A 12,586-nucleotide genomic window follows, 5' to 3' on the forward strand; every position below is an offset into this window, starting at 1 on the left:
TTGAAGGAGGAGCAGACAAGAAGTGAATTAAGTTGTGTATATACAAAGATGTTGATAAAGCTGTTCTAAAATGGGTGCAAATGATACATGAAAAGAATATCCCAATATCGGACCTAAGAATTAAGCAACAAGCTCTGAAATTTGCACAGTCCCTTGGACATACAGAATTTAATGCGAGCACTGGGTGGCTAGATAAATTTAAGAAGCGCCACAGAATTGGGCAAAAGGTTATTTGTGGAGAAAGTGTTAATGTAAACGAAGAAGATTGCAACAGTTGGAGGAACAATACCTTAAAGAAGATTTTGGAAGAATATGAGCGTAAGGATATTTTTAATGCTGATGAAATGGGTTTATTCTTTAAATGTTTACGGAATAGAACACTTGCTTTTAAGGATGATAAATGTTTTGGTGGAATATAAAGCAAAGAAAGAATCACTGTGCTAGTTGGAGCGAATATGAAAAGAAGCGAAAAATTAAAGACTTATAGTCATCGGAATATCAAAAAATCCAAGATGTTTTAGAGGCACAAAATCTTTGGAAGTTGATTACACCTTTTAATAAAAAAACGTGGATGACAAGTGATATTTTTGAAGAATGGATATTAAAACTAGACAAGCGTATAACAAAAGGAAAAAAAAGAAAATCGTGTTGGTAACTGACAACTGTCCGGCACATCCTGCCAAACTTAAAAGTGTGAAGTTGTTGTTTTTACTACCAAACGTAACATCAAAACTCCAGCCAACGGACCGTGGCATTATTAAAAATTTAAAATTACATTATCGAAAGAGAATAATAATGAAGATTGTCAATGTGTTATTAGAAAACAGAAACTTGGAGGTTAAAATTAACCTTAGAGACTGCATCTCTGAACTGGCAAAAGTTTGGACAAACTTTTGCCAGTTCAGAGATGCAGTACAGTTGTTTCTCTGTACAGTTGTTACCTGTCAATGAATACACTATTCAAAATTGTTTTTCGAAAGCGGGATTTGCACTGAATACAGAAGTCGAACAACGACTGGACGAACAAGATGAACTGCCCCTTTCACAACTGAAAACTTTTGGACATCATTAGAATCGTCCGGAAACATCGAAAATGAAATAACACTGGATAATTACGTTTATGTAGATCACAGCAGAACATCCAAATGAAGATGAAATACTGCTGAACTGTGTTAGACGCGACCATGATCACGAAGAAATTAACGATGATGCTGAAGAGACACATCAGAACAACCCTTAGAAAAGACAACTCGCGAAGAAATGATTAACGCTTTTAAAACTGTTCGTATGGGTCTACAGTTTTGTGAAAATGTTCCTGATAATGTTTTTAATGCTCTGAATAAATGTGAGGTTTTCTTTGAGAATCAGACAATTTTTTAATTGTACTGTGGAAACGAAAATTACAAATTTTTTTTAATTTGTGATACTTACTGGCGAAAATTGTGTAAACGTAATTTAAATAAGTATGTTTTTGAAATAAAATACATTAAAATAAATGTAGATTCGTTTTCATTCTCTAATTAGATAACAATTTCTAATAAAAAGATATTCTCTGTATAATGAAATTTCTCTATAACGAATTTTTTCACCGGATTTATTGAATTCGTTATAGGGAAGTTCAACTGTGTATATATATATTTTTTCCCTTCTTCTTTACAATTAAACTCTGCAGCTGGCAAAGAGTTCTGCACATTTATGAAAACATTTTTCAACTTCGACATGTCACCAGACCTTTCGATAAATAATACACATAATGAAACAACTATAGATGGTGTATTTAGTCATGAACTTTTCAAAGTAAAAATTATATCCTACTTTAGTCATCACAAACCAATACTTTCAGCAACCGATATGTAATTATTAATAATAAAATAAAAACACTGTTATATTATCATCCATGAATTTTATTATTTTCTGAAAATTAATGTTTTTAACGCCTGACGATGGACTCTTAAATGCAAACCATGCTGAATATGCTAGTGGCAGGACACATTATGCACCTGGTAGAGATTTTTTTTTTTTTTTTTTTTTTTTCCCCATTCGGATGGTCATTATTATTTCAAAATTTAGAGAAGAAAGTACAAGTGAGCACTAATACGCTCAACTTGAATGTCCCCAAGGATCCCAGCTGCATCCAAAATTTTACCATTCTGTAACCAATAGCAGTTAAGGAAAATAATGTGAAAAGAGGACCTCAATTTTAAGAGTGGGGACTACAATAGACTGAGATACTTCATGATCTATTAACTGTAAAGATAACCATATGCTGTTAAATGAGTTTGTAGGAAGTAACAAAGGGATTTCTCCTGTAAGCTACAAATCCAATTATTATGATGGAGAAGTTCAGTAAAAGATACAAAAATGGAAGACAAGAGGCTGAGGGTTTAATTGAGAAAAAGAAAAAAGCATGGGATAGTTATAGACTTTCATGTTAAACTAATTTATATAAGTATTAAAAGCAACATTTTGTCACATATAAGTATCACGTAATAAAACAAGTAATAGGAAAAGAGAGGTGAAATATGAATAACAGAGATCACTAGCAACAGAGCTAAAAATGGACATAAAGTTCCTTACATAGATGAATACAAAAAAGAAGAGAGAGTGAATCAATCAGACATGCCCCCCTTACTTACCTGGTGTAGAACAACCAGAGCAGAATTTGCAGATAAGTTGAATACAACAACCTATACAACTAAAAGACCATTAGAATAATGAAGGAACAGCTAAAAGCAATCATGCTTTTAATTAAGTGATATATAACAATCTCAGGAAAAAATCTACGAGGAAAAACTATGGAGATTGATCAAAAGTAGAGAGCTCTAGGACAAGTGGATGGCATACAAACGTGTCCTTAAAAAAAAAAAAAAAAAAAAGAGGCTGCATGTGAATACACCGTTCCACGTGAGGATGTTAATAATAAGATTATCATTAGACTCTGGAAATCCAAATACACTGGAGAAGTGTCTCACAGTCCCTAAGGGATATACAAAAGATGCGATGGGTAACTACAGACCAGTGAGTTTGACTTCAGTGGTGAATAAGATCATGGAGTCTGTAGTTAACAATAGAAGACCGTCTAGATAGAATGATATCCTTAAGGAATCACAGCATAGGTACCTGAAGGAAAATTGGATGACCAATCTAGTTAATTATTATGACCAAATAATAAAATAGCTGAATGCAAGAAACAATTATGACAGCATTTACCTTGACTTCAGTACAGCTTTTATTATGGTTTCCCATGATAGGATAATGCATAAACTGAACTAAAGTGGGTTACTGGAAAGATTGTGTACTGGATTAAGGGCTGGCTAAAAGGTACGAGACAGAGTAATCATAAATGAACATAACTTGAAGTTAAAATCTGCCCAAGACCGCCATAGTCACCTCTCCAAAAACAAAAACCCTTCTCTTTACTGCTGATGGTAGTTACATCTTTAAGTTAATCCCAAATCAGTACAATAATCACTGCCACCTAGCAATTCTTTTATCTGTAGATTCATAATGCATGAATAATCACTGCCAATAATCGGATCAAGAGTATTACTCTGTTTTGTTGTCTCTCTAATATGCTGCTGTATAAAACAGTTCGTCCAATGAATGCACAAAATCTTGCTAGTATGTGAGTGTCCAACCCACAGATTCCCATCAATCTCTGGAAAGTTAAAATCCCACAATCTGATTTATTGGTCCATTCTATTTCTCTGTACAGTTGTTACCTGTACTCATCAGAGTTATTACGCCTATAACACACTACTCCTACTTTTATTTTTGCTTTCCCAGTGCTCATGTCACACCAAACTGACTCAAGACTGGACTAGCTTCCCAGTCAAGTGGACTGTCTTAGATTTTATGTGCTTCTTAACGAAGAGCATAAATCCCTCCCAACTCTCAGTCATTTCTCTATACATTGTACACCCCATATTAAAATTCTGCATCTCTTACATAGCAACAATGTCTGCATTTGTTGATTTGACCAGCACTTCAAATTCATCATAATTATTTACTATGCTCCTAGCACTGGTGTACATGCAAGTATACATGCAACTATTCTTAGTCTTAGATAGCCTAACACAATCCACTTTTTTTCCTTGTTTGATTAGGACTCACAGCAGACCTCGAAATCCCCTTGTTTTCCTGCACATTCCAATAGAAGCAGTGCAAGAATCACTTTTATTCCCACCTCCAGCTACTGTTAATATATTATTATTATTATTAGTAATAGTAGCAGTAGTAAAGGAATGAAAGAAAGCTTATGTAGCATCATCAAAAAAAAAAAAAAACATTTCACACATCCGTTCCCTCTAAACGTTTGTCCAATTCCTCCTTGAATTTATAAAGCTATCAACTTCTACAATGACAGATGGAAGTTTGTTCCAGCAATCAGCTATCTGCTGGCTAAAGGCAAATTTCTACACATCTGTTCTACAACTGTCATTCCTCAATTTGAATTTATGCCCCTTCACATTAGTAATCTCGGCAAGAGGAAGAATCCCATCAGAATTGAGCCTGTTTAGCCCATTATGAGGCCTCCAGACATGTAGGCAGTACTCAAGTGTATGTATCCTCCCCTAAGCTAGCAGTTTTCTGACCCACCTAACTCCACCTCAATAGCACCAGCAAATATTCTTCCACCCTTTCTATTTAAGAGTATCCTATCCCTGTAGAAGCAGTCTCTCCTGGTAACAAGCACAGACCATTCTGAGAAAAATTCTACAACATGACTCTTATGCAGTACCTCTAGCACACTGAATTGATTGGCAAGGCTCTCCCATGTATTCCCTCCTATCCTTTGTTTCAAATTTAACACTAATTTGCAACTTTTTTTCAATAATGCCATGTATTTGTTAAATAAGTCTGCAGATTTTCTACTCTTAATGTCAGTGGTGCCAACGTACGCAACAATATCACCTTTTGCACAGGGCAGACATACCCTAGTCCTATTCCACCTCTCCTTTTTGCAGTAATATATATATCCTGTTACCCTGACAATAGTCACTGACAACAACTAGCTTCTGTGAGACCGCACATTCTGCATTGTGGGTTGCCGTATGTTGCCTGATGATCAAATGCAACCTTTCTCCCCCGAGGACTCTAAATGAATGTCAACCCACATTTATTTGGATATTATTCCCATTGTTTCAAGTTTGCTTTCATTACCAATCTCACCTAAGAAATCAGATAACATACAAGGAATGTTGTTTTACAGGTTATCAAAAAACCTGGTTACCTCCAAAGCCAGGGGTGTTGTGTGTGTGTGTGTGTGTGTGTGTGTGTGTGTGTGTGTGTGTGTGTGTGTGTGTGTGTGTGTGTGTGTGTGTGTGTGTGTGTGTGTGTGTGTTTTTGTCTATTATTTAGGTAGTATGTACTTTTAAGGATATTTGTAATGTTTAAGTAATTAAAATTGTTTGTAATGGTTAGGTAATTAAAATTTTTAGACTAGGTTAATTTAATAATTTAAAAAAGAATTTATCATTATGAATTCTTTTAGTAAGTGTATTTATTCGGCTTTTTTTTTTTTTTTTTTTTTTTCCTTTTTTGTTTCTTTAGACTAAGCTGAAACCAGAATCCCAATATGGGTTCAAATTATCAATATTTAAGATTATTTTGTGAACACTCCATGTCTTCTATACAAAATATTAGTTTTTCACGTTCAGGACAAAATAAGGATATTAAAAATATCCTTATTTTGTCCTGAACTATGCAGTTTATATGTGAAGTTAAGTACTTATTTTGCCACTTATGATTTAACTGCTCACAGGCAGGATTTCAGCAAGATATCAAATGCTGGGTTTTGGCATTATCTAGATAAAAAAAAGATAAACAAAATAAATAAGTATTTTAACAATGTAATAGCATAAACATAGTTTAACAATGTAATAGCATATTTGTTAGGTATTATTTAAAAATTATTGGTGATTATAGATTTAATATTTTTTAAAAATATATTAAAAAATCTTTTATTTAATTATTCACTACTTTATCATTCTTGATATATTTGTTATATTAGTGTCATTTAAAAATAAAACTTACCACTAATGGAAGAATGTTCTCCTTTAGACTGTAAGTTAAGATCTTTTTTCTCTTCCAACTTTTTTATTCTTGTGCTAGACCTTACTTTTTCTCTCATTGGATTTCTGATATTTGCTGCCATTCCCTTCAACTCTGCTTCTACATCATTATCAATCTGGGATAACATACTCTCACTAGTACCATTTGGCTCATTTGTTAGATTTTCATGCATGGGAATAATTTTTAATGATGTTAGTTCTGAATTTCCTTTTGATATTGAAGATGCTTTTGAAATAGCATTCACCTCATTTTTCTTGCTGGAAGAAAGTAGAGAAACAACAGTTGTATCCAACTGAAACTGTAATGCTTGTGAATTTGGTTTTTCATTTCCAGGTACCTTTAAAAAAAGTCAAGAAAGAATTTTAAAAATGAATGCAAATATCACCTTATAACAAAAAACAAATTTAAAAAAAGAGCAGTTTTGAAATGATACTAAAAGGGGATTCAAAGTTTACTGAATGAATGATCCAATATTAACATTTATCATTAATTTTTAGATGAAAAACACACATCAGAACCCCACAGAATGGAGCTGTGCAGAAAAAAGTAAGAGCATCACACTGTAACATACACAGAAAGTGGTTATAATTAAATTTCATCACCTCAGGCATCAGGCTGTAGGTGGAAAACTTAATGATAAAAAGATGCTATATGAATGGACACTATCAAACGTATGCAAAAAAAAGAGGGAAAATATTAGTTCTGAAAAATTGCCACTGTGTGTACCAGAATTCAGGTACACACAGTGAAAAGCTGTTCTAGTAAAATAGCTTTTCCAGCTATTTTACTAGAACAATAGCAAGACTATCACTGTGCTTAGAGAATACCAGTATTTAAAAGGATTAAAGAATTAATCACTTTCCCAAAATGGAATGCATAAAATGAGAAAAATTAAGGAATCAGGTGACTTTCTGTATCACACAGCAGAAGATATCCCCCAGTCATGGCAGCTATTATTAAAGAGACTGCTGTCTCCCATGGCCAATGACTGCAGCAAGAAACACATACTTAGTTCTAGGGTAGTATCACAACAGTTTAACATTCCACTGTCTACTGCCCATAAAATTCTTCAATCCATCATTCAGTGGTAACTATGAAATCCATGTTGTGCAACAACTAACACGAATTAATCCAGATCAGTGAAACAAATTTACCCTATGGTTCATTGAAAAGACAGAGGCCGATAATGTAGCCAAGGATGGGATTGTGAACTGAGGAGGATCATATCTAGTTAAGTGGCAGTGTAAATATCCACAGTTGTCTGGTGTGGAGATCATCATTCCCAAGTATTATTAACCAAGTGGTTCTTAATTGTATACACGTGTCACTGTGGCAATGAAGTGGGTTTACAGCAAAATGTTCAGGCTGAAATGTCCTACTCCTTCCTTTTTTGGTCAGCTAATTATGGACAAAAGTGAGAACAGGCATTTATATATTCCTCCAGCCCACAAGAGGACTCAAATCCAGACAAATATACTGTTACTCTTCACTTATTACTCACCAAATGACCAACAAGCAAAAGACCCACTCTGCCACACAAAGGATCAGAGATGAGTACTATGACAGCAGAGCCTTCTGTGATCTTCTGTGAAATTGTGTGGTTCCTCAGAATATGTTTGGAAATAACTGATTTTGTTCAGAATGGGCCTCTCAACAGTAGTCAACCAGTAACTCAGCTGCTTCATAACACATTCAATGATGATCACAATATTTCTCATCACTTTTTTTAAGAATGTTTGACTGCCTCAATCTCCTGACTTCTTAATCCTTAATCCTTCTAACTTCAATTAGGGACAATATCTCAAGGCCATATACAGTCAGATGGTATGAAGAAAAGCATCAATAAGATGTATTGCTATTTTTTCTCGCATTTCAGGCAACAGGTAACTGAGTCATACTGCACTTTCAGCATATACTGACCATCTCAATCTTCCTAACTCATAGTCACCATCAACAGTCCATACAAACAGTATTCTACTTACATATAATACTAACTGCACTCTGGTGGTAGCTTTCTAACTAATTTTTTTTGCATTTTCCATTTCTGTAATATTGGATTAATATAGGATAATTGGATAATAATTAAACAATAATTTGCTTAATTATTATCCAATAATTAAGCAAATATTGGATAATAAATAACTTCAGAATTTTAAAGTTAATTCTTATGAGAATTAACTTTAAAATTAATCAGAAAGTCCAATTTAATGACATTTGTCTCACCTCCTCTGTGCATAATACAACTTTCCTTACATAAAAACTATTAATCCTCAAAATACACTAAATCTAACCAGAAGTCCACAATATATGGCTTACTGCTTATAATGATTATAATGGCTCACCACATGAAGCATGCCACCCTCAAGGTCAAGTCTGGCCAACCACTAATATTGTGCACCCTTCTATTCCAGTTATAATTGATAATTAATCTAGATACAGTCTTGTTGCACTGATGCATATCACAATAAAATTTCAATTATGCATTAATTACTGCTGCAGGGTTAATGGTTGTAACTCTCTCTACATTCTTAAATATATGGACAGTTTCAATAATAGTTTTTGAAGTGTCATAACATGGTTTTGCAAATTAATTGCATGAAAACACCTAATAGGTTTCACACAACCATGCTTGTAACTATATTTGTTTTGAGGTTGCATGGCACCTGCGAGATGCAAGCAACACTTCACTCCAAAATAGCAAATGTGCTTTATAATCTGTAACCCTCCAGTTTTCAAATACAGTCTTAGTCTTACCCATATAATTTTCAAACTGACATTTTATGGTTTTCACAGAGTAATTCCAAGAAAACTCCCAATGGGTTGTTCTGTGCAATCATCCTTGAAACTATTTTTATCTAGAACTTTCAGCATAAATGAGCCATCTCAATGTAAAAAGATGAAACAGAGTAGAGTTTCTTCTTTTTACACTAAAATTTTATTGTAAACATTGTTATAATTATTTATGCTTGAATCATGTAAAACTTCTGTACACTAAATACTTTGAAAGTGTTATTTCACCTTTTGAGGTGAAATAACTTTCAAAATTTTAAGTGGAAGTACAGTAAACCCTCATTAAACCGGACTAATAAGGGCTGAGAAGTGTCCGTTTTAATGAAAGCCCGGATTATATGAAATACGCTTTGTAATATGGGTACAGCTTATTTAAACAACAAAATGTACGTGGATAACAGTAAAAACATGTTTACTTTACATAAAAAATATGTAGTAAATATATGTATGTACATACTGTATTTACATTAAAAATACATAATGTCCATAATCACTTAGAACAAGATCGCACTGGTTCATCTTCACTTAAATCACTCACCACGTTCACTGGTTTGAAAAATTACTTCTCTTTTTTTGTGATTGTTTGCAGTTTATTTCCTTTACTAGCAATTCACATAGGTGTCTTAAATGTTCATAATAGGCAGATATGTTTTCATCTGATGATTGTTCAACATACTGAATTATGAAGTTCAAGTGGTCTTTCACTTCGCTTACCATAATTTTTGGCTGAGAGTTGTTACTCACTTCATCATCTTCCTTGTTTGAACTTTCTGCTGCTTCCATTACACTATCTGCGATCTCCTCTTCAGTCATGATGTGGTTTAACTTTACATTTTTCTTTCTCCATGTTAAACTTGAGAACAAAATTACGAATTTCACTTTTTTTTCTTTTTAAGGTCTGACACAGTTTGTTTTGCATGCCATACTCAAGACAGATGCTGCACACTGAAGCTCCTTTTTTAAGTTTTTCTATCACTGATAGTTTATCATGAAGAGAAAGCGTTTTATGCTTATGCTTCTGTCTTACACTAGGCTTACTTAAAGATATTGTTTAACTACACAGCACAAACGACAAAAGATAGAAGCACATAACTGCGGAGCAAACAACAAATGACTGTCTGAACCGCAGTCAGGAACCATCACGGCCCAATGACCTCGGACACAATACATATGACCTTTGAGTCCAATCGTCATTTGATTTTTACACTTTCAAATTTTTTTTTTAGTGCTGTCCGGATTAAGCAACGTGCGGACTACCGGGATCCGGATTAATGAGGGTTTACTGTATATGCATATGCATAATTTTTTAATTTTGCATGCTTAATGATTTTATTTGTAAATGGAAGGTAACTACATAGCTTCATGTATTTATAACCGAACATTTTTAATTTATTTTATTATTATTATTATTTTATTTTATTTATTTATTTTTTTATTTTTTTTTGTGGCAAAATTTATAAAATTTTTGCTTCACCAAAAATAATGGGTGTAAAAAACATTTTTATATTCTTCATTAAAAAATTACATCAATAAGCACTATACTTCATTATCAGATCACGCACTGATATACTTCAAGCAGAATTCAAAAACATTTTCCAGTAATAAAAAATATAACGTTAAGCACCCATTTTGGCTATGACGGGGAGTGCAACCATTGTCTGATAAGGCTTACGCAAATTTCAGATATATTCCACCATGAAGTCACGACAAAATAATAATTATAATGTATACATTTGGATAACATCATCAACAGGTATGTTCGTGTCAGACGGCACCTGGGATTTCTCCCATCTCCGCGTGTGTTTCGCTGTATCGAGGACAGTACACTGTCAAGCCAGAGACTTGAAAGTGTGTGGGTCGTGTCTGTGCAGTGTGATATGTTGTGCCCATTGTTTATCCGGCTTATTGGCCGCCAGGCCCCTAGTGGGGCCCGACGTTGCCCATACCCTGCCACGTGGAGGCTAGCCGGGTGTATCAAGTATCACAACAATTTGCTCTGGCAGGTCCTGCCACCTAGTTTCTTGGGATTTCAGTGGCTAGGGCCTATTTAAAAAAAAAATAAATAAATAAATAAAATAAAATAAAAGTTTATGCATTTGACATTAATGCTTAATGGGATTGCTGTTAGGAAATCGCTGGTTAGGGTTGAACACTAAAGAGATGTGTTAAAGGACAAATAGGTTGGGCAAAATTTTGATGTTATTAAATTTAGACATGTAACGGTAGATAAAAGCTGATAGTGTTAGATATCTTAGAGATTTGTACAAAACCGGTAGAATTTAGACGTTGGTTATAATTTGGCGGCATTGTTAAGGGGTGTACTCGGTCGATTTAGTGAGAGAGGGGGGGAGATTGAAGACGGGGAGGAAACAGATAGAAGAATAGGGACGGATAGAGTAGGCATCCCCAAAGAGGTCAGTGGAGACGAGCCCCACCAGGCGAAATATGGGGGGTAGGCAGGGAGGAGAGGAGACAGAGATCCGTCTCCTCCATTCCCTGCCTGGGGATGGGGTTTTAAAGGGAACCAGGTTAGAGTACCCAGTTCGGATCGCCAATGGCGTGTTGGCAGCAAAGCCGCAGAATGTCTTCGTCGGTGTCTTGTCCAAGGAGTGTCGAATCCGGTATGAAGGTCCAGCTGCCCATCCCGCTCTGGGGGTGGGATATGTTAGCTGGCAGTGGGCCTACCAGGTGAAGGGGGGGGGGAGAGCACACATTTACTTCATTCGTAATGTGCATTCTCACTCTACTTGCATTCTTTTTTTTTTTTTTTTTTAATTTATTTATTTATTATTTTTTTTTATTTATTTTTTTTTATACTTTTTTCTTATTTTATAATTTTTTTTTATTTATTTTTTTTTATACTTTTTTCTTATTTTATAATTTTTTTTTATTTATTTATTTTTTTTTTTATATACTTTTTTCTTATTTTATAATTTTTTTTTTTTTTTTATTTTATTTCACTCAACTCATTCATCTTTTTCTCACACACCAGGAGGGGATGCAATGATGGGTAGCGTAAATTTAAATACTAATTAAAACCAGGGTTAGTGTGTACTTAACTTAGCATTTGTGGTTTGTGTTCTTTTCTCTCACGCTTGCACTTTTATTCATTCTTCTAGCTCTCATCTCATTTATTCGACTCTTTCTTTCTGCACTGCACTCTCTGGGCACCGCAACTTACTGTTATTCTTCAGTTGTGGTGCAGGCCTAGCTGCAAGGTTTTTTTTTTTTTGCAGGCCAGGGGAGAATGCAGTGATAGTGTTTATGTGGTTTGTAAATGTTTGTTGGTACAGTATATATAAAGTAATGTAAGTTATTTTTAACTTTGTATTCTTTCGGCCAATTACATTTGCTCTTCTGCTCATTCCCATCCCCCTCCCCTACATTGGTTTGGGGCCCCAGGTTCCTACACATGGCATGGTAGTCATGGGGAGTTTTGTTATGTCAGGGTGCAGAATACTGCTATCCTAACAGTTTTTAAGTCATCATCTGGGCGTGGTGGGAAACTTGGGCAATTTTACTATTGATTATTGTTTAATTGCTGGGGGGCTGAAATTGCTCTGCGCATTTCGAAAACTTTCTGTGTGAAAGATGTAAAAGCTTTATAATTTTGCTCTTCTATGATGAAGAGATGTTCTTCTCCCCTGGGAAGGGGACCAATCTGTGCTATTAGCTCTGTTCTGGGGATGTCATATATTATACATTCATAGAGAATGTGTGC

General features: G+C 34.5%; 1 protein-coding gene across 1 annotated transcript in view; it reads right to left on the bottom strand.

The window, feature by feature from the left end:
- tou (bromodomain adjacent to zinc finger domain 2B toutatis) overlaps positions 1-12,586 on the bottom strand; it is a 914,913-nt gene that overhangs the window by 580,945 nt on the left and 321,382 nt on the right. Inside the window, 1 exon segment of the mRNA XM_090388865.1 lies at positions 6,037-6,412. Within this exon segment, the coding sequence (XP_090244991.1) occupies positions 6,037-6,412 (376 nt within the window).

This window comes from Mastigoproctus giganteus, chromosome 14 (genome assembly GCF_048544385.1).
Source record: "Mastigoproctus giganteus isolate SK-2022 chromosome 14, ASM4854438v1, whole genome shotgun sequence".
Lineage (NCBI taxonomy): Eukaryota > Metazoa > Arthropoda > Arachnida > Uropygi > Thelyphonidae > Mastigoproctus > Mastigoproctus giganteus.